Genomic DNA, 23,633 nt, shown 5'->3' on the forward strand with positions numbered 1-23,633 from the left:
GTCTGCGTGACCTATGGCCTGCAACTTAGTGCTTCAAAAAAAGGTTTAGATAATGTGTCTGCCTTATTCATAATCCCCATAAATTAATTGGATTCTGCAGAAGACCGACTAGATCGGAAGATCTTAAATACAAGATTCCGTATTTTTCAGGTCAAAGACTGAAATGAACAACCGGAAATTATCGGCACGTTAGGCTAGCATCTATTTAATAAAAACCCCGTGAATCCATTCTGAAGGAGGGAATGGCTGCACATAGATACAATTATAATATTATTAGCAAGTCAACGTTGGTTGCAAAGAAAATTGTTTTTGGCAAATGTATTATTGCTCCCTGATGAAATAACAATTCGGGCGGGGCATGGAGAACGTGGTAGATGTGATATATTTGGATTTCCAAAAGGCATTCAATAAGGTGCCAGGATGTGTTAGAAGGCATTATAAGATCCCTTGGTGTGCACATTTATTTAGGTAGAGCACTGGTTAGCTAACAGAGGGAATTACTGACAGAGCGTCTTGCTAAATGGATAGTTTTCAGGTTCGAAAACTAACTATTGGAGTGCCAGCTGAAGCATCAACTGTTTATAGTCCATATATAAGACCTGGATGAATAGATCGACTGTAGTACAGCTTAGTCTGCTGGTGACAGGATGGCAGGTTGGAAAACAAGTTGTGAAGATGGGACAAACTTATCAAAGCGATATCCGGAGGTAAATTGAATTGGCAGTCATTTGGCAGAACGATTATATTATTTGAAAATGTGAGGTGGCACGGTAGCATAGTGGTTAGCACTGTTGCTTCACAGCTCCATAGTCCCAGGTTCAATTTCCGGCCAGGGTCACTTTCTGTGGTGAGACCATTGAAGACCATGTTGAGTGGTTGCTGTTGCTGCTAGCGTTCGCTTGAAGTTGCCGAACAGTGGAAAGCTAGTCTGCTGACACACAGTTTGATCGGAAGCCTCATTTTCTTTCCAGAAGGAGTCCTGTGAAGACAGGGAAAATGCGGTAGTGCAGATTCGAGCAATTATCTTCCCGGGGGTGGAGAACAGGAAGATTCCTTGGTTATTCTTAAAGTCCACTTTGTCCGCTTTCGTGATGATGATGGCGACAACGGGATTCCTGAAGTAAGTAGGAATGTTTCTCTCTCCCAGAGTATAGGAGCAGCTGTTGGAAATTACTGACAATCTCTTCTCCAAATTTGACAATCTTCACTGGAATATCGTCCACGACTGCAGCTTTTCCATCTTCACGCCTTTAATGGCAGTTTCGGCTTCAAACATGCTTCCTAGGACACTAAGATTATCTTGCATGGATGTTGGGGGGTTTCCTCAAACACGTTCTCATCTGTGATTGTAACACGGTTTCGAAGGTCTTTGAAGTAGCTTCATCATCAACGGACGCTGTTTTATCTGTCTCTCAAGAGAGTAGCATTGCATATTTTCATAGGTTTGAGGCCTATGGTGTTGGGTCCGTAGTTTGCGTTGATGACACTGAAGATTAACTAGTGCTTGGTGGCCACGTGTTGAGACTTGCTCGCTTTCTCAGCCGACTATTTGTTCTTGATTTCCCGAGTTTTTCTTTGTACCTCCGACTTGTCTGGTAGGTGAGTTCCGCTCTTTGCTTTGCTTGTTACGTAATTTGCCAGGAGTGGAGATCTTTTCTCTTCTTGTTAATAGGATATTGGATGATTTGGTCATTCTGGTCGAACCACTCTTGGTGTGTCCTGCTGTTTTAGCCGCTGGTTTCTTCAACGCTTGAGATTACGCTTGTATTCAAGTCTTCCGAGTTTTCCTCCACTCCACTAGGATGGACTCGTTCGAGATTTTGGAGAATACATGGTTGGGATTTCACTCGCATTCTTAGCGCTTGATGTCGTTCAATGTCGATATATTTTTCTGAGCTGTTTCTTTTTCTTCCACTGCTTCTGGTGGAGTTAAATGGACGTAGAGGAAGGGTTCGCTTTGCTGGTGACAGCGTCCTTTTGATCGCGCGAAATTAGACGATGACGAATTCGATTATGTGCCCGTGCTTTAGGTCGTGAATGTTTTCAGGTAGTCTTGAATTGGTCTTGTTGGCGTAACAGTGTGGTTCTAATGACAAGCTGGTGTCGCGCCCATTTTCTGAGCAATTGGAGTTGCAATCTCCAATTCCATCCTTTCCAATGGCTCCAAAACAGGAAGTCCTCTCCAAGCCTGAGTTTGAAAACTCCAAGGAGGATGACATTATCTTCCTTCAGAAGATTGGAGAGAGCAGTGTCCAGGGGGAATAGAAGCCTTTGTTGGACGTAGCATTGGCATCAAGCATTGTGGCACAGGTACTCACGACTGTTGCCTTTTGGTTCTTGACAAATTGTAGACAAAGGGTCTTGAGGAGTTCGTTGATGCCGACAGAGAGGTCCGAGAGTAGATTGACGAGTTTGGGTTTGATGCTGAATCAATTCCCTTCGTCTTGGGCTTAGCGTCGAGTTTTCCTATCCATCGGAAGGTGTAACCACAACCGTCTTCTCTGAGCTGCACTTCGCATGCTCCTCGGGTCGCTTGCAGGGCAGCATCATCACGGTTGAAGTGCCTGTGCTCACGGGTAACAAGGAAACTCCACAGTTCCGGTCGATTCTTTCATTCCTTTTACATCAGGGTTCCTAATATTCCTGTTAGATAAAAAGCCAAGTGCTGCAAACGCTGTTTAAGGGCCGTTCGTGAGGTATCAATTGGAGTAATGTGCGGAGTTTGATCTTACTCAAGGCCAGGAAGAATTGCATTGCAACCAGTTACGGGAAGGAACAATCAGCTGATTTCTTGGGTGAATATTTGTATTATGTAGAAAGATTTTGCCGTTTGAATTTGTTTTCTAGTTGTGGTTTAGAAGAAAAAGGGCTGAACATTCTAAAACATAAACGATCACTTGCGAACATAACAGGGTTCATGTAGGGACAATTTTACCTCTCCGGAGGACTATAGATGCAGATTATGGAAATAAAAGCTCGACAATATTATAATGAGATGAGGAGAATTTTTTTCTCGAATCGGTTGGGGGGGGGGGGGGGGGGGGCGATGGATCGTCTTTGCGGTTATATTCCCGTGGGAGGAGGAGAGGTTGGGTCACTTCATAATTCGAGGCTGAATGCAACACGTTTTAGTTACATGGGTGTCATGGGTTGTAGATACGGGAAGTATCGTTATGTTCACATAATGCAAGATATCTGATCTTATATTATGTTACAAATGTTTGTAGGTCTGAACCGCCAACCACTGTTCACAATTCTCATGATCCGTTAAGCTTATGCTAACCCAGGGAATGATTTTTTTTCCACTTACTCTGACATTATAATTTGACATCTATTACCCAGAATAACATTTTTATGACGATCATAGGAGCATTAAATGAGGATGTAGACAGAAGCATGCAGTAGAATGTAATAGATGGATAGCTTTAAGTTATTCTTTCAAGAATTATGAGGAAATCCTTGTGCATCATAGATGGTTCATGGCGATAAGCCTTTTTTGTGTGCTGCTCCATAAAACTGCTACATGTTGCTATTTGCAGATGTGGCACAACTAATTCGCCTCATCTTCTTCTAACTGATTAGACAAAGCTGTTCCAAATTTATTTACTCCTACTTGAAACCTTTGATGAATACTACATTGATTATTCTAACTACTGGATTTTTAGATTTCAATAATTGTTGAATGTCCAAATCCCGGAATGCCCTTCTGCTATTGAACTTTCTGTTGCATATTTCCAATCCAATACATGGCAATACAATAAATCAACAAGAAATAGATAGTTGCAGCTTTCAGACAACATGATGTCAGGACCCGCGTAAAACAGTCACAGAACATTGATACTGATTATATTATATTGGGTTCGCCGATTGCATTGTGTATCTTGATTTCTGCATACTCCACCCCAATTTTCTGTTCCCTTTTCGTCCTTTTCTGGGAATCTGTGAAATCTACGGCCGCATATGTCAATTTAACATCGGGACATTTTCTGGTCTGTGGAAACAATACCGAACGATCAATGGCGTATTTTTCTATAGCAAATTGCTCCAGACTTTGAATGTACATTACTGAGTTCAGAAACATGTGCCTGAGAGTTAATGTTCGGAACAGACTGCTCTATTTTTCGGACCTACCTGTACATGGGCCGGCTCTATCGCACGTCTGGGCATCACAGATTTTCCCACCTCGCTGTAGTTGAGAGCAACATAAGACATCTGTTCACCGCGCACGATCTCAAGGAAAGATGTGGAAAAATGGCAGGTACATATTAAATCACAAAGCCAGGATGCAGATCACAAAAAGTAACAGCGATTCCAAGAATCGAAGCTGTATAATTAGTGCAGGCCGTAGCTGTTGTTAGCATTACCTTTGTTAGTGTCGTCATGCAAGGAGATCAGATACAATATAACAGAGCTGTTATCTCTGGGTTGTTACCCGTGCCACGTGCTAGCGAAGTGAGAAATAAGGAGAGAGAGGAGTTGAACTCGTGGCGACAGGGATGGTGCAGGAGGGAGGGTTTTGGTTTCCTGGATAATTGGGGCTCATTCTGGGGTAGGTGGGACCTCTACAAACAGGATGGTCTTCACCTGAACCAGAGGGGTACCAATATCCTGGGGGGGGGGGGGGTAGATTTGCGAGTGCTCTTCGGGGGGGGGGGGGGGGGGGTTTAAACTAATTCAGCAGGGGGATGGGAACCTAAATTGTAGTCCCAGTGTACAGGATATTGAGAGTAGTGAGGTCAGGGATAGGGTTAAAAGTTCGAAAGAGGGCACCGGCAAACAAGACGCTGGTTTGAAGTGTGTCTACTTCAACGCCAGGAGCATCTGGAATAAGGTGGGTGAGCTTGCAGCATGGGTTGGTACCTGGGATCTCGATGTTGTGGCGTTTTCGGAGACATGGGTAGAGCAAGGGACAGGAATGGTTGTTGCAGGTTCCAGGATTTAGGTGTTTCTGTAAGAACAGAGAAGATGGTAAAAGAGGTGGGGGGGGGTGGCATTGTTAATCAAGGAAAGTATTACGGCCGTAGAAAGGATGTTGAGGACTCGTCTACTGAGGTAGTATGGGCCGAGGTTAGGAACAGGAGAGGCGAGGTCACCCTGTTGGGAGTTGTCTATAGACTTCCGAATAGTTCCAGAGATGTAGAGGAAAGGATTGCAAAGATGATTCTCGACAGGAGCGAGAGTAATAGGGTAGTTGTTATCGGGAACTTTAACTTTCCAAATATTGACTGGAAATACTATAGTTCGAGTACTATAGATGGGTCAGTTTTTGTGCAGTGTGTGCAGGAGGGTTTTCTGACACAGTATGTAGACAGGCCAACAAGGGGCGAGGCCACATTGGATTTGGTACTGGGTAATGAACCAGGGCAGGTGTTAGATTTAGATGTAGGTGAGCACTTTGGTGATAGTGATCACAATTCGGTTATGTTTACTTTAGCAATGGGCAGGGATAGGTATATACCGCAAGGCAAGAATTATAGCTGGGGGAAAGGCAATTATGATGCTATTCGTCAAGATTTCGAATGTATAGGATGGGGAAGGAAACTGCAGGGGATGGGTACAATCGAAATGTGGAGCTTTTTCAAGGAGCAGCTACTGCGTGTCCTTGATAAGTATGCACCTGTCAGGCAGGGAGGAAGTTGTCGAGCAAGGGAACCGTGGTTTACTAAGGAAGTTGAAGCACTTGTCAAGAGCAAGAAGAAGGGTTATGTTAGGATGAGACATGAAGGCTCAGTTGGGGCACTTGATAGTTACAAGTTAGCCAGGAAGAACCTAAAGGGAGAGTTAAGAAGAGCGAGGTGAGGACACGAAAAGTCATTGGCGGATAGGATCAAGGAAAACCCTAAGGCTTTCTATAGGTATATCAGGAACAAAAGAATGACTAGAGTAAGATTAGGGCCAATCAAGGATAGTAGTGGAAAGTTGTGTGTGGAATCAGAGGAGATAGGGGAAGTGTTAAATGGATATTTTTCGTCAGTGTTTACACTGGAGAAAGACAATGTTGTCGAGGACAATACTCAGGTTCAGTCGACCAGGCTAGATGGAATTGAGGTTCACAAGGAGGAGGTGTTAGCAATTTTGGAAAGTGTAAAAATAGATAAGTCCCCTGGGCCAGATGGTATTTACCCTAGGATTCTCTGGGAAGCCAGGGAGGAGATTGCAGAGCCTTTGTCCTTGATCTTTATGTCGTCTTTGGCGACAGGAATAGTGCCGGAAGACTGGAGGATAGCAAATGTTGTCCCCTTGTTCAAGAAGGGGAGTAGAGACAACCCTGGTAATTATAGACCTGTGAGCCTTACTTCGGTTGTGGGTAAAATGTTGGAAAAGGTTATAAGGGATAGGGTTTATAATCATCTTGAAAAGAACAAGTTGATTAGAGATACTCAACACGGTTTTGTGAAGGGTAGGTCATGCCTCACAAACCTTATTGAGTTGTTTGAGAAGGTGACCAAACAGGTGGATGAGGGTAAAGCGGTTGATGTGGTGTATATGGATTTCAGTAGGGCATTTGATAAGGTGCCCCACGGTAGGCTATTGCAGAAAATACGGAAGTATGGGATTGAAGGTGATTTAGCGGTTTGGATCAGTAATTGGCTAGCTGAAAGAAGACAGAGGGTGGTGGTTGATGGCAAATGTTCATCCTGGAGTTCAGTTACTAGTGGTGTACCGCAAGGATCTGTTTTGGGGCTACTGCTGTTTGTCATTTTTATAAATGACCTGGAAGAGGGTGTAGAAGGATGGGTTAGTAAGTTTGCAGATGACATGAAGGTCAGTGGAGTTGTGGATAGTGCTGAAGGATGTTATAGGATACAGAGGGACATAGATAAGCTGCAGAGCTGGGCTGAGAGGTGGCAGATGGAGTTTAATGCGGAAAAGTGTGAGGTGGTTCACTTTGGAAGGAGTAACAGGAATGCAGAGTACTGGGCTAATGGCAGGATTCTTGGTAGTGTAGATGAGCAGAGAGATCTCGGCATCCAGGTACATAAATCCCTGAAAGTTGCCACCCAGGTTCATAGGGCTGTTAAGAAGGCATATGGTGTGCTAGCCTTTATCAGTAGGGGGATTGAGTTTCGGAGCCACGAGATCATGCTGCAGCTGTACATAACTCTGGTGCGGCCACTCCTGGAGTACTGCGTGCAGTTCTGGTCGCCACATTATAGGAAGGATGTGGAAGCTTTGGAAAGGGTTCAGAGGAGATTTACTAGGATGTTGCCTGGTATGGAGGGAAGGTCTTATGAGGAAAGGCTCAGGGACTTGAGGTTGTTTTCGTTAGAGAGGAGCAGGCTGAGAGGTGACTTAATAGAGACATATAAGATAGTCAGAGGGTTAGATAGGGTGGACAGTGAGAGTCTCTTTCCTCGGATGGTGATGACCAACGCGAGGGGACGGAGCTTTAAATTGAGGGGTGGTAGATATAGGACGGATGTCAGAGGCAATTTCTTTACTCAGAGAGTAGTAGGGGTGTGGAACGCCCTGCCTGCAACAATAGTAGACTCGCCAACTTTAAGGGCATTTAAGTGGTCACTGGATAGACATATGGATGAAAATGGAATAGTGTAGGTCAGATAGGCTTCAGATGGTTTCATGGGTCGACACAACATCGAGGGCCGATGGGCCCGTACTGCGCTGTACTGTTCTATGTTCTCTATGTTCTAATTCATTCCCAGCGGGAGTATTGCATGATGATATTAATTTATAAGATGGGTTCTATGACGTTATGATTGCACAGCAGACCAAAACATAATCTCTGGTGCTCCTGATCAATTAACGCATTTCCAAACTTTGACTTTGTCAACTTCATTTAAACAAAATAGCCTTAGTGATCTTGGATGACTTTCATACGAGGATTCAAAAACTAGACTGCCCACAGAAGACCCGTATACAAGTTGGTGCTTGAGAATGTCGGTGGCCACATACTCGAGAGCAAGAGCAGGACTTTCCACGCATTTAAATAGCTTCCCAACTGATAATGTCAGGCCGCAAACTTCAACATCGGTTGTTGCGAGGCCCCAAGGTCCCATTTGAGGCGTGCGGAACTTGGCTCCAAGTTTCTGCTCGGTGATTCTGCGTTGTCGAGTGTCCTGAAGGCCGCCTTGGAGAACGCTGACCCTAAGATCAGAGGCTGAATGCCCGTGACTGCTGAAGTGTTTCCTGACTGGGAGGGTCCCCACCAACTGGCCTGAGCTTGCGTAATCCTACTAATTGTCTTTGCTTGAGACAATTTACACCTCTTTAATCTGTGATTAACCCGTTCTTCAGTTGCTCCTTTTGGACCTGTCAAAACTTAATTACCTGAAAAGACTCACATTCAAAGTATCGTCTTGCATCTTTGACTTTGTCTATATAGATATCTGTTTCTGGAACCTACCTCTTCATTCACCTGAGGAAGGAGCAGTGCTTTGACAGCTAGTCATTCGAAACATACCTGTTGGACTTTAATCTGATGCTGTAAGACTTCTTACTGTGCTTATCCCAGTCCAAAGCAAGCATCTCCACATCATAGCTACATTATCAAAGGCGTTGGAGATAACGAGAACAAAAAAAAAACAGTCGGCAGATTGCGCCTGACCACAACCCTAAATTGAAGCAGACTTGATGTTCCATTAGTATTGGAATATCTAAGGTGTAAACGTGCAAGTACATTTCACGATATCAGTGCACGTGATTGAGACTGACCTGTTCCGCAAACTGGTCTTGAAAATTCGCTGTGATCGTTGAGCCTATGGGAGAACGGAATTTGCATGAGCGGTTAAGTTACTCCTGAATTATATGCGTGACATGTCCAGCAAAACATTTCCAACATATGAGCAAATCGCGCATTCGGTTCGATTGTTTTCTGAGACCTAGTACATTCTGCAACCAGTACATTACACGACAAGCTTCGCTCTTTTCACCGCAATATTGCACCCGTCTCCTGCCTCAAAATTCGGCACATTGAGTGCAGAGAGTTCAGATGTGAAGATCAGAAAACCCGGTTCAATTTAATATTCAAACATTTTAAATTATTCTGGCGTTCTGTTGAGTGTTTGGTCCCGCAGTCAGCACAACAATAAGCCTCGAAGGACAATTGTTCTCACTGCAACTAAAGTGTTCTGAAAATGTGGAAACCAGAATGGAGAATTTAAGCTGCCCGCTATCGCAACGTTCACCGAGGCGATAAAGGTAATTCAGAATCAGGGTCCACTCAGTCTTACCTTCAGTTTTGGCCGATCTCCATCGCATGATGAGAATTACCAGCAGTACAGTTATTAACCCGCCAGCCAAACATCCAGATACCAGGAGATAGAGATACTTGTCATGAATGTTACCTAAGAGTAGTACAGAAAGTCGACAGTTCGTATTTGAATTGGGCTACATCAGCAAGCGATTTGAAAGTCATAGGCAAATGCCTCACAAGCGTAAGCGCTCCTAGAATTTAGAAATAAACGTCGTATTTAATTCTTTGTTATACCTTATTGTAGAATCATTAATCTTGACAACATTTAACAATTATATATCACGCATTGAGTATACCTGAGCGATAATCTTGAACTTTAAGTGACTAGAAATTGTTAAAAATAAACAAATGATGCATAACTTTGCTCATGACGTGGAGGTGATTATGTGTTCGTATTTTACTACGGATATGGTTATTTGATTATCATTGTGGCAAGAAAGCTGGGCGACGTTTCAAAAATAACTTGAAATGAAAATCCAAAGAGAATGGGGAATATTTTCACTTCCATGATGTTTGCCATTAATTATATAACATGAGATCCCATCTGAACATTAGGACACCATTTGTGGTTTGCGCACAATGTTTTGTTATGCGGATACTACTGAGTATAAGATCAGTCCTTTGGCACAATATCGGCTCTGGTCGTGAGGTCAAGGGATTTGATTAATAATTATGCGACTCTGTTTAAATAAAGAAATAGAAGGTCAAGGACAAAAACTACAGGTTAGAAAGCCTGACATGGCACATAAAACATATAATGGTCCGCAGAATATGGCTGGAAGGGCAAAGTATATAAACATAAAACAAAATCAAAAACTGGATCAAAGGGAGAAAACTGTTAAAAAGGGGAAAGGACGGGCTCTTAAATGCAGCTATAATTTGGCACAAAATCAATTAAATAATGGAATAAATGAGGTTAATGGAATGAGCAGATGGCCATTAGAAAAGTTGCCACAAGAAATGAAAAATGGGAATTAAATGTTCAAGGGTATGTACCTTTTCGGAGGACAAACAAGGACGGAAGGGTTCTATTGTAGCTTTTTTCGTCCGAGATGGAGGACAATAAATACGTTTGAGGAGGAATATATGGAATCCACACGGCTTGATGGAAGAAATAACAAGTGGAAGTAAATACATCTGCGAGCTGACTATAAGGTCTCTTACAACATCTAAACTGTATGACGGAGAAAAAATCGAGACAGGATATAGGCATGTAAAAAAGGTAGAATAGTAATCATGTTTGACTTTAATCTTCATGTGGACTGGGTGAATCAAATTGGCAGAAGTAGCCATGGAAATAATTATTAGCTTGTATTCTGGACAGTTTCTTAGCGAAATATGTAATGGAGCCAAGCAAGGATCATACCATTTCTAACCTGGCAATATGTAATTAGTCAGGTTTGGCAAATAATCACAGGGTAAAAGATGCACAAGGAACAGTGCCAATAGCACTCTAATCTTCGTAACTCTGTTAAAGAGTGAGAATCTTGGGTTTGAAACAACTTTGTAAACTTAATTAAGGGTAATTGCAAATGAATGAGGGTGGAGTTGTCTAGAGTGGACTGGGAGAGGGGTTTAGCAGAAAAAAACGGTTAGTCAGCAATGGCAGACGATTTGGAAAATTGTTTATGCTTTATAACAATACATATCGCAGTGAGGAAGAAGGATGGTGAAAGGGGATGTTTTGATTATTGTAATCCAAGGAAGTTAAGCACATGGAAGACGAAAAAACGCACAGTGTGGCATAGAACTATATATAAGCGATAGGATTGTGGCAATTTAAAAAACAACATAAAGTGAGCAAAAAAAAAAGTAAAGAGCGATTCAAAATTCTACTATGCCGTGGTAAATTACGAAAGGAAACTAATATTACTGCAAAATCGGAAAGTAAGATATTCTTTATACATATAAAAGGAATAGTACAGACGTACATTAATTAAAGTGCTGAAGAAAGGATACTGAGGAAATAACAATGGGAAACCTATAGGAGTTAATTAAATACTTTGTGTCAGTTCTGACGGTGAGAGACACGGACAGCATTCCAAAATTAATAAATAATCAAGAGGCCAAAGAGAACGAGGACATGAATACAGCAACTATCCTCTGTGAAAACGTACAAGAAACATTAATGGGATTAAGGCAGACCCTTGGACATGATGGGTTCCAGTCGAGAATACTGAAGGATTAGCTGCAGATTTAATGGATGCACTAGTCGTGCTCTTCCAAGAATCTTTAAATTCTGGAAATGTGCAAGAGGACTGGAAAGATGCTAATGTAATAATCATACTATTATTCAAAAAAGTGGAGACAAAATAAAACAGATCACAATCGGCTACTTAATTTCTGTCACTGGAAAATTGATGGAGCCCATCATTGAGGATGCAATAACAGAGCATTACGACGTAGATAACATTCTTAATGTTCTGCAAATAGACTATATATTAAGATAACAGAGCATGGTGCTTATGGGTAGTATATTAACATGGTTCGAGGCTTGGCTAATTAGTAGAAGACGGAGCGTTATGATAAGAGATACAGTTTCATGATGACAACCTGCAGCTACTGGTTGCCATTTTGATCAGTGCCGGGGTCACAGTTATTTAGAGTATATGTTAATCACTTGATGATGGAAGTGGTGCATGATTGCCATGTTTGCAGACGACACAAAAATAGGTGTGATGACAAAGGGGAGGGTGACATAACTGATCTACAATGGCATGTAAACAGGTTAAGTAAGTGGGCAAAACCTTGCCAGATAGAATATTATGCACGAAAATGTGAAGTTATGCACATTGGTGAGAAGGTTAAAAGAGTTGACTGTTATTTGAATTTTAAAAATGTTTGCCGAAGGCTGTAGCACAGACGAATTTCAGGATTCTTGTATATAATTCCCACAAGGTATCGTGTGAGTTGAGCATGATCGGGAAACAAATGGAATATGGAATTTTAGTTAAAAGGAAATGGGGTATAAATTAGGGAAGTCTTGATTACAAAAAGTATACAAAACGCCAGGTCGAACACACATGTAATAACCTTCTGCCATTATATATTGGCACTGCCAGACAGTTAAGAGACGTTTCCCTGGATATAACATCGGGTACGAAGGGGTTTTCTTTTGCAGAGTGTTTGCGTAGGTTCGGCTTGTACTCATTAGACTGTTGACGAATAAGCTGCAACCTTATTACGACGTACAGCATTCTCAGGGGGATTGACAGGGTAGACCCGGGAAAACTTTCTCCTTGTGGAGGAGTGCAGGACCAGAAGGCATAATCTCAGATTAATATATCATGCATAAAACAGATGAGAAGGCATTTCGTCTCTCAGACGGCTGTGAATGTATGGAGTTTTTATGGCAGAAGGCTGCAGGGGTTGGGGTGTTAATATGTTCAAGATTGAGGTCAATAGATTTTTAATCAGAACGGAATCAAGGGGTTATGGTGTTCAGGTGCTAAAGTGGAGTTGAATGTTCTTAAATAAGATCTGCTATGATTGTATTACAGAATAGAGTTGATAGGCTGAACGGCCTACACCATTCCTACATCTTTCGTCCTTATGTTCGAAAATAATACAGGACAATATTAGTTTAAATTTATGAAAAAAATGTTTTGGTTGTTGAACATCGCAATCAAACGATAAAAACACTGCAGCAAAGAAACATGTCATTCAGTGCAGTGACTGCACTGGCAAAACAAAAAATCAAAAAATTAAATAACTGTTCATATTATTCCCACTTTTCAGCACCTGGTCGGACGTCTTGCAACAAAACAACGCTTCAGGTTTAGAATGAATTGAGCCTTTCAGCCTCAGCAAACAATTCATTCAGTGCAATCCAGACAACCACCAACCTTTTGGTGAAACCAATATTTCCAAATATCCCTGCTCAATATTTTACCAACGATCATAAATCTTTCATCACTGGTAATTGAACTCTCAGCGAGAGAAAAGTCTATTTCCTGTCTATCTTATTTAGGCCATTCCTACTTTACATAGACTTTTTCATAGCAGATAGGAGCGGAGGAGGTCTTTTGGCCCTTCGAATCTGCTCCGCGATTTATCACGATCATGGCTGATCATCCAACTCAATAGCCTAATCCTGCTTTTGTGCAGGTTAATTTGGTCACCCTGCACGCCGGCCCCAGTCTCTTCTGTTCGAAGGTGAACTCACTAGCCGATCCAATCTCTCTTATTACCGGGGAATCTCATGACCTGGCAGCATTTTGGAAAATACCTCTGCACGTCCTTCAGATAAATCATCCCTTCATGTAATTTAGTGTTCAGAATTGAAAGCAAAGCACAAGCTGTTCCTAAAGAGTATTTTTTAAAGGTCCAACATCACATATTTGCTTTATATCTGACAGATCGATCAATAAATAAAATGTTTGTATATGCTTTTTCTTACCAACTGATCTGCCTGACTTGTCACCTTCAGGGACCGATGGACATTCATCTTAATGTCGTGCAATTCATCAACTCCCCTTAATATCGCCCGATGAAATCAGTATTCTTGAGTTTCATTGAGAGACAGCTCTCCCCACACAAATGGCACTTCACCTCATTCTTTTCCGGTTGAATTTAATTTGATACTTGTCTGCAGACTCAACAAACCCGTGAAATAATTTTGGAGACAACAAACCGTACTGGTGACTATCAGCTACGTTACCAATTTCAGTAACTCCACAGCCCCTCAGGTTTAATTCCAAATCATTAACCCAGAAAATAGATAGAAAAGGCACTAGCACTGAGCCCAGTGGAAGGTAATTAGAAAGAACATTCCATTAGCTATTAATATACTATTGTCTTTTGTTCCTATTGCTGTGTAAATATTGGACCCCAATTCACCTGCTCCCTTTCATTCTCACTCCACAGTATACATATTTCCCACTCTCTCTGTCTGTTAACTTTGACAAAGAGTCATCGGACTCGAAACGTTAGCTCTTTTCTCTCCCGACAGATGCTGCCAGACTTGCTGAGATTTTCCAGCATTTTCCCTTTCGCCCCATACGCCATAGAAATATACCTTTTCGCCCAGCCTGTCAAATGGGACCTTATCCAGTGCCTACTAAAATACATGTGTAGCGCAGCATAAACATTATTCAAATCAATCATCCTGCTTACGTCTTCAGAAGTTTCTACTTTGTTTGTAAAACACGACTTTCCACGACAGAAACAATGCTGATTATCCTTGATACCATCATTTTCTAAGTGGCAGCTTAGATTTTGTCCCATTAATTTTCTCACCACCGTCGTCAGAGCAACCCATTTATAGTTATCAGGACTCTCTGTCGCTCACTACTTAAATGGTGATATATTCTCCAATGACCTCCATTCCACTTGAAGCTCGTTTGGATCAAGCGAGTGAAGCGTTGGCATAGTGCATTTGTCACAAGGTTGGTATCCATTCTATTATGGGAGCGGCGTTTTCAGAACCCCAGAATGTATCATGGAGTTCAACCAACCTCTCCCTTTAATGTATTGTTGCTTTTGAAGCACACGGCTTGGTCTCCAGATGTGGAATTACAAATATGGACACGTGAGTTTTTAAACACAAAACAATGTTCATTCCATGAATTCAACTTAACCTTTTTAAATAACCATTGGATCCCTTAACAGCCCTTACTTCAAAGATAACCCCGAAAATAACACAACTCTAAATAGTCCCTCAAAATGTTCCTTCAAACCTCCAAAAGAATTAACAACTTTAAACAGAAACACATCAGGTTAAAGACATTGCTATTATGAGTTTAAATCACCCAAATGATTCAGAGATAGTTTTTCATGGCAGAGATCACGGCAGATCCAGCTTACTGCAAAAACACAGACACAACCAAGCTCTTTTCCTCAAAACTGGCTTTTCCTTTCAAACAGCTCACAGCAAACCAGACAGGCACTTTTCAGCTGCTCTCTCAAACTGAAAACAAAAGCACCGCAAAAAGCAGAAGTGAGCTCAGAAGCCCCCCCTCCCTCTGACATCACTTCAGTAATATGACCTGCTGCATTTCTTAAAGGTACATTGCTTAAACATCAATTTCTTAAAGGTACTCTCACATGACAATTCTAATTCTCTTGGAACTCGGATTCGAATCGCTGCGCAGAAAATTATAAAAGCTGCGTTCCATAAAAATCCAGAAGTCAAAAACCTTATCTCGTTTACTGATGTCTTTTGCGGAATGAAACATGCCATCCTTAGCCAACCTAGCACGCATACAACTGCAGAACCACGCCAACGCGCTTAATGCTGAAATAGCCGAGCGAGTCTAGCAGTTCAAGGCCAATTCTGAATGGGAAATTCTTCCGTGGAACAAAAAATGTTTGCAAAATTATCTTCATAGTATCCGTTGTTTATCAACCCAGGATCCCAAAGTTCAATCCTGCGGCCTCGTGAGGCACAGAGTTAAACCAACATAGTGTTTGGTAAACAGGGTTGGCTTATTTGTCATATTAACTGAGAGGAGCAATTGAGATCGTGCAGTTGATACAGAGCAGCGCGAATTTGACATGGTATGTCACAAAATACAACAGGATTGTTTGCAAAGTTCAGGTGCAGGGGGTTAAGAATAAGTTGGCACATTGGATACAGACTTGGCTAACGGGTGGTTAAAGGGAGAGGTAGGCAATAGTTCACCAAATGTTTCAAATTAGATGCAGTGTTAATTTCGTTTACATTAAATACATAGCCTTGGCTAACATCGAACGAAAGAAAGCAGAAAATTCATAAATAACGAGGGAACTATTCACAGATTGCAGACATCAATAGAATGATTGTCAAAACAGGTAAGCACGCTTTTGTTAGAAACATGTGACGAGACAGTATGAAGAAATGCATAACATCTTAATGGCATGATTGACCAAAGCGACGGAGTCAATTCAGAGAGGTAGGGTAGATTGAGAAGGGGCAAAATATATGGAATCAATATCTTTATTAATAGAACAAGAGGGTTCAAACTAAGGGAGCTAGGCTCAATATTTTGAAAAGCATTCACTATATATAATTTGGAATATTGCTTCAAATCTGGATGATGGACTTTCAAAGGTTCAGACGGATGTAAAAAAATGTTCCTATGACACGATGGATGGAATATTCAATTACCTGCAGCGACTGGTGAAGTTCGGATTGTATTCCATGAAGTAGAGATGCTAATGATATAATGTACATATTATCTCAAAATCTTGACCTGTTTTGATGGAGTCACTGAGAAGCAGATTGCTAATAGCAACCGGTTTCAAAGGGAATTGAAACAGAACTTGGAGGGTTAATTTGTGGGGTAGGGTGAAGTCAGAGGTAATGTGCCTTGCTCTACAAAAGTGTATGCAAACACACGATGGACAGATGACTCCCGCAGTTCCGTATTATTTTAGGAAACATATGTACGAATTACAGAACCTATCCCAGGTTCTTGAAAACTTCCAACTAACAGTCACTCACATCAAAATTCGTGTTCTTTCAATTAATCGCTTACTGACCTTTTGGCAGAATATTGTAATACCTGCCAGTTGAAATTTTCAGTACACTCCCAATTTAATCATCCCAAATTATCAATTTCAAATACTTTAACTACCTGTTCGCTGGGGAGAACTATCATTATGCAACTATAATTCGGCTCATGTCTGTTTCATGCAGTATAAATAATCATAATCAGAGCGGGACCTATGAATATTCTTCACATTTTTAAAGAGCTTCAATTTTGGCTCCAGTCTCTTGCCAGTGAGTATAGTCCTTTTTTCATACACAATCACTCTCAGATTCGTTCCCCTTTTCACTAAATTTAATTCAGATCCTTGGTATTCGTCCATCGCATGAATATTACATTCCCAATAGATATGCTGATGAATCAGCATATAAAGATATCAGATATAAAGCCAGATCGCATATAATGCTATATATTCCGATTGTTTATCTAAACATTTCTAACACCAGAGAAAATATGTGAGTACGAGGAAGGACCTTGTCAACTGATCCATGCAGAACAGTCGTTAAAGTACTTAAATGTTGTTAGTATTACAGCAATGTCCATGAGATAAAATGACGAGCTAGCCTCTAAAGGGTGGCACTGTCAGCATCCATAATACACTTTCCACGAGGCTGAAACCGGTAAACTATTGAAATCACAAATGATCTTCTGATCTCAAGACACTGAGCCTTACATACTGTCGAGCAGATAGGTAAAACACAAAACAATAACAAAAGCAATGTCCTCTACTGTCATACGATTAAAAAGTGTAACACATTTCAGAAGAATATTGAAAATCGTAAACCTTACCCCGACTACGAACCGTGTAGTTGCCATAGGCTGGGGTCTCCAGAGAGCTATGCGAAACCCCGCAGCTATAAAACGAGTTGGTCTCCAATTGAGTAAGACTGCTTGAAACTTGATATAATCCCTCTTCGTTCTTTAGTTCTCTGGTGCTCATCCCAGATGTAATTATGATGTTATTTCTATACCAAATGAGATCAAATTCCTCCGGGAAGAATCCAGCTGTCGTACAGAGGAGTGTGAGTGAGTGGGAGGGCACGAGAGTAATTTTCACTGGTGTTGGTGGCACTGAGAATGACATTAATGAGATAGATTAAAATTGCAATTTCCACGTTACAGCAGAAAATAAATGCAACATATCTTCAGAATTGTTTAGAAATATACATTTGTTGAGGATTTTCGTCTTAAACTAATCGGAAACGTTTATAAATTTCTTGACTGAACATATTCCTTCATTTGTCTTCATCAAGCATTGATTAAGGGTCATGATGTGGAGATGCTGGCCTTGGACAGGGCTGAGCACAGTAGGAAGTCTGACAACACCAGATTATAGTCCAACATGTTTGTTTCAAAGACTAGCTTTCGGAGCACTGCTCCTTCACCTGAGGAAGGCGCAGTGTTCCGAGAGCTAGTGTTTGAAATCAAACCTGTTGGACTTTAACCTGGTGTTGTAAGACTTCTTGCATTGATTAAGAGTGGTATTACTTCTGTGGACGAAAACCAATTTTCGTGGCGGTTTATTGAAATCTATCCATTCGGTCTCTTAATATTCAATGTGAATGCTTCATTGAAATGCAAAAGACATAATTAATTAATTAATTCATTTATTAATTCAGCTAGGCACAGTGGCACAGTGGAAAGCACTGTTGGCTCACAGCGCCAGAACGTTGGGTCACTGTGTGAAGTTTGTACGTCCCCCATGTCTGCAAAGGTTTCCTCCGGGTACTTCAGTTTCCTCCTGCAGTCCAAAGAGGTGCAGGTTAGGCGGCTTAGGTATGCAAAATCGTTCCTTATTGTCCAAAGATGTGCAGGTTAGTTTGGATTACAGGGATAGGGTGAGGACTCGGCATAGATAGGGTGCACTTTTAGAGGTTCGGTGCAGATCACGATGGGCTGAATGGCCTCCTTCTGCACTGTATAAATTTCTATTCTACGGTTCCAGTCGTCATTGACAATGCCAAGATGTATTACACATTAAATCATTTATTTGTGTTTCATTTTCCCCAGGGGGTGACAGGGTCTCGTTCATTTTCGCAGTCAGTATTATTTGCACGCCAAATGCACGGGGAAACCATTTCAGCTATTGCAGTCTGGGATTAACCTTGCGGAAGCGATGCTGACCAGATAAAGCGAATTCATCGTCTTTGCGCAATAAGATTCTGGGCCGCGATTTTGATCCACGTGAGAAAAGTCAAGCAGTCGTTACAATTTAGATATCACACATAGAAAAAGATAAATGAGTCAAAGAATATTTTTAAAAGCGTTATTCCAAGCCGGTGCATTGAGAGAAATCCGCGTCCAGCGTTCCTGGTATAGGGTGGATACGTTGGCTTGAGTAGGGTGATCATTGCTCGGCACAACATCGAGGCCGAAGGGCCTGTTCTGTGCTGTACTGTTCTATTTCTATGTCTATATTAATTCATCTACAGGACAATAAATGTCATACTTTAAAATCTCTGTCTGTTCTCCCCACTGAGAAAGGAGCCGATTGTCTGGAGGACAATTTCCCGTTTGAAAAAAAAATGAATTATTGATAACTGAGATTCAAGAAATGCATCGCCACGACAAGAAGGGACGGTTTATAATTGCGTCACGTAATGCTTCGAGTTTCATAATGAAGTGGGACTTCGCAACCGCTGACAAATGTACTGAGTGTCGGCATTTTGTTCATTGCGCTATCTAGTTTCAGAATGTGGTTGCATAATTCAGCAATTTAACCGGATAACGGGCATGCAAATTAAATAGGATTTAAGGGAGCAGGCTATTCTGGACCTAGTGCTATGTAATGAACCAGACTTTATTAAAGATCTTAAAGTAAGGGAACACTTAGGAAGCAGCGATCATAATATGGTTGAGTTCAGTCTGCAGTTTGAAAGAGAGAAGGCAAAATCGGATGTAATGGTGTTACAGTTAAATAAAGGTAATTACGAGGGCATGAGAGAGGAACTGGTGAAAATCAACTGGAAGCAGACCCTAGCAGGGAAGACAGTAGAGCAAAAATGGCAGGAGTTTGTATGCATAATTGAGGACACTGTACAGAGGTTCATCCCCAAGAAAAGAAAGATTATCCAGGGAGGGATTAGACAGCCATGGCTGACAAAGGAGGTCAGGAAATGTATCAAAGAAAAAGAGAGATCCTATAAAGTGGCCAAAAGCACCGGGAAATCAGAAGATTGGGAAGGCTACAAAAACAAACAGAGGTTAACAAAGAGACAAATAAGGAAGGAGAGGATCAAATATGAAGGCAGGCTAGCCAGTAATATAAGAAATGATAGTAAAAGTTTCTTTCAATACATAAGAAACAAACGTCAGGCCAAAGTAGACATTGGGCCAATTCAAACTGATTCTGGAAGGCGAGTGATGGGAGATGAGGAAATGGCTGGAGAACTTAATAAGTACTTTGCGTCTGTCTTCACAGTGGAAGACGTTAGTAATATCCCAAAAATTATAAAGGGTCAGGGGGCTGAGTTGAGTATGGTTGCCATTACAAAAGAGATGGTGCTAAAAAAGCTAAAAGGTCTTAAAATTGACAAATCTCCTGGCCCCGATGGGCTACATCCTAGAGTTCTGAGGGAGGTGGCTGAAGAAATAGCGGAAGCGTTGGTTGAGATCTTTCAAAAATCACTGGAGTCAGGGAAAGTCCCGGACGATTGGAAGATCGCTGTTGTAACCCCCTTGTTCAAGAAAGGATCAAGACAAAAGATGGAAAATTATAGGCCAATTAGCCTAACCTCGGTTGTTGGTAAAATTCTAGAATCGATCCTTAAGGATGAGATTTCTAATTTCTTGGAAGAGCAGGGTCGGATTAGAACAAGTCAACATGGATTTAGTAAGGGGAGGTCGTGCCTGACGAACCTGTTAGAATTCTTTGAGGAGGTGACAAGTAGGTTAGACCAGGGAAACCCAGTGGATGTGGTCTATCTGGATTTCCAAAAGGCCTTTGATAAGGTGCCACACAGGAGGCTGCTGAGTAAGGTGAGGGCCCATGCTGTTCGAGGTGAGCTACTGGCATGGGTTGAGGATTGGCTGTCTGACAGAAGGCAGAGAGTTGGGATAAAAGGTTCTTTTTCGGAATGGCAGCCGGTGACCAGCGGTGTCCCACAGGGTTCAGTGTTGGGGCCGCAGCTGTTCACCATATATATTAATGATCTGGATGAAGGGACTGGGGGCATTCTAGCGAAGTTTGCTGATGATACGAAGTTAGGTGGTCAGACAGGTAGTGCTGAGGAAGTGGGGAGGCTGCAGAAGGATCTAGACAGTTTGGGAGAGTGGTGCAGGAAATGGCTGATGCATTTCAACGTGAGAAAATGTGAGGTCTTGCACTTTGGAAAAAAGAATCCAAGCATAGACTACTTTCTAAACGGTGAGAAAATTCATAATACCAAAGTACAAAGGGATCTGGGAGTGCTAGTCGAGGATTCCCTAAAGGTAAACATGCAGGTTGAATCCGTGATTAAGAAAGCGAATGCTATGTTGTCATTTATCTGAAGAGGGTTGGAATATAAAAGCAGCGATGTGCTACTGAGCCTTTATAAGGCTCTGGTTAGGCCCCATTTGGAGTACTGTGTCCAGTTTTGGGCCCCACATCTCAGGAAGGACATACTGGCACTGGAGCGTGTCCAGCGGAGATTCACACGGATGATCCCTGGAATGGCGGGTCTAGCATATGAGGAACGGCTGGCGTTCCTGGGATTGTATTCATTGGAGTTCAGAAGGTTAAGGGGAGATCTAATAAAAACTTACAAGATAATACATGGCTTAGAAAGGATGGACGCAAAGAAACTGTTTCCGTTAGGCGAGGAGTCGAGGACCCGTGGGCACAGCCTTAGAATTAGAGGGGGTAAATTCAAAACAGAAATGCGGAGACATTTCTTCAGCCAGAGAGTGGTGGGCCTGTGGAATTCATTGCCGCAGAGGGCAGTGGAGGCCGGGACGCTAAATGGCTTCAAGGCAGAGATAGATAAATTCTTGATGTCGCGAGGAATTAAGGGCTATGGGGAGAATGCTGGGAGGTGGAGTTGAAATGCCCATCAGCCATGATTGAATGGCGGAGTGGACTCGATGGGCCGAATGGCCTTACTTCCACTCCTATGTCTTATGGTCTTAAGTTGCACCAGTCGAATCCAATACAAACCTCGAGGATTTTGAGCAGGGTCCAGTGCAAATCCCACAGACTCCCTTTAGTGCAGAAGGAGGCCATTTGGCTCATCGATTCTGCACCGATGGCGGTGTTATAACTCAATAAAAAAAATATGTGAATCGTACAAAAAGACATCTGGGCCATTAATGCCCTGATTGACTCTTAAGTGCCCTCTGAAATTGCATACGCACTCAGCTGCATTAAACAATTGCGAAAACACAAAAAAGGAATGAAACGGGGCATCAACCAGGGCACTGGAAACGACAATGGCAAACATTGCCGACCATGCAAAATTATCCTGACAACATGTGGGGGCTTGAGCCGAAGTTGGAAGAGTAATTGCATGACATAGAGCATACTCACAGAATAATAATTTACATAAAATATCCCAGACATATTACCATTACTGGATATGTCCTGTCTTTCCGGCAGAATCGGTTGTACAGTCGGGACCGAATTAACTTGGGAGACATTAACATTAACTCTGGAACTAAGGAAGTCTCATGGCTTCAGGTTTAAAATAGGCAAGGAAACCTCTTGCTTATTACCACGTACCGGAAACTGACAGCTTATCAATCAGTATGTTGAACACTAATTGGAACAAGCACTGAAGGACGCTGGCAAAGACCCAGACTATGCTTTCAGTGGGGGACATCAATGCTCATCGTGAAGTGTGGCTCAGTAGTACCACCACAGACTCAACCGATGAGGTCCGAGAGGAAATTCTTGCTGGAATGGGACTGCAGCAGGTGGGGAGGGAACCGACCAGAGGGAAGACATATTTGGCCTCATGCTGATCAATCTGCCTGCAGCAGATGCATCTGTCGATGACAGTATCAGTAGAAGTGACTACCAATTGGCCTTGTGGAGACAAATTCCCATCGTCGCATTGAGGCTACCCTCCACCGTGGTGCATGCTACTACCCCGTGCTGAATGGAATAAACATCAAAAAGATCTAGCAACTCAAAACAAAACATCCATGAAGTGCTGAGGGCCATCAGCTGCTGCAGCATATTACTTAATCACAATCTGCAATCTCCAGACTTGGCATAGCCCCCACTGTACCAATACCAACTAGCCAGGGCAAGAACCCTGCTTCAACGAAGAGGAGAGCAGAGCATGCCAGGAACATCAGCAAGCATACTTAAATAAATGCGGGGTCAACCTGATGAAGCTCTAACACAGACCTACCTGTGTGCCCAACAGCATAAGCAACAATCAATAGACAGAACTAAGGGATCCCGCAACAAACACATCAGATCTAAGCTCTGCAGCCCTGTCACAGCGAACCGTGCATTGTGGTGGACAATTAAGGAACTCACTGGATGAGGAGGAGGCTCCACATATATCCCCATCCTCAACAATGGAGGAACCCAGCACGTTAGTGCAATATACAAGGTTGAACGTTTTGCAACAATTTTCAGTCACAGATGCCGAATCTATCTCCATCTCTGCCCCAAGACCCCACCATCACAGATTTCAGTCTTCAGCTAATACGATTCACTCCACGTGATATCAATAAATGGCTGAAGGCATTGGATGCTGCAAACGATATAGATGCAGAAAATATTTTGGAAAGAATACTGAAGACTTGTACTCCAGAACTTGTCACAACATTGGCTAAGCTGTTCAAGTATTGCCAGAATACTGGCATCTACCAAGCGATATGGAACATTGCGCAGTTGTATTAGCAGGAAAAATCTAACCCAGCGAAGTCTTTATTAGTCTACTCTTCATCAGCAGCAAAGGGATGAAAGGAGTCATCAACAGTGCTTTCACGAGACACTTACACAACAATAAGCTGCT

At 42.2% G+C, this 23,633-nt stretch overlaps 1 protein-coding gene across 2 annotated transcripts in view; it reads right to left on the reverse strand.

Moving 5' to 3' along the window:
• Nucleotides 1-636: 636 nt before the first annotated feature.
• Nucleotides 637-23,633, reverse strand: part of LOC119970986 (tyrosine-protein phosphatase non-receptor type substrate 1-like) — a 48,425-nt gene continuing 25,428 nt past the window's right edge. The window contains exons 3-8 of one of the 2 annotated variants that reach the window (XM_038806103.1): nt 17,473-17,754; nt 9,192-9,305; nt 8,674-8,717; nt 4,132-4,230; nt 3,902-3,991; nt 637-979 (exon numbers count right to left, since the gene is read on the reverse strand). In XM_038806103.1, coding sequence (XP_038662031.1) covers nt 836-979; nt 3,902-3,991; nt 4,132-4,230; nt 8,674-8,717; nt 9,192-9,305; nt 17,473-17,754 — 773 coding nt within the window. In that variant the 3' untranslated portion in view covers nt 637-835. The remainder of the gene's footprint in view (nt 980-3,901; nt 3,992-4,131; nt 4,231-8,673; nt 8,718-9,191; nt 9,306-17,472; nt 17,755-23,633) is intronic. The other variant, XM_038806104.1, reaches the window with a different exon arrangement.

Source organism: Scyliorhinus canicula, chromosome 9 (genome assembly GCF_902713615.1).
Source record: "Scyliorhinus canicula chromosome 9, sScyCan1.1, whole genome shotgun sequence".
Taxonomy (NCBI): domain Eukaryota; kingdom Metazoa; phylum Chordata; class Chondrichthyes; order Carcharhiniformes; family Scyliorhinidae; genus Scyliorhinus; species Scyliorhinus canicula.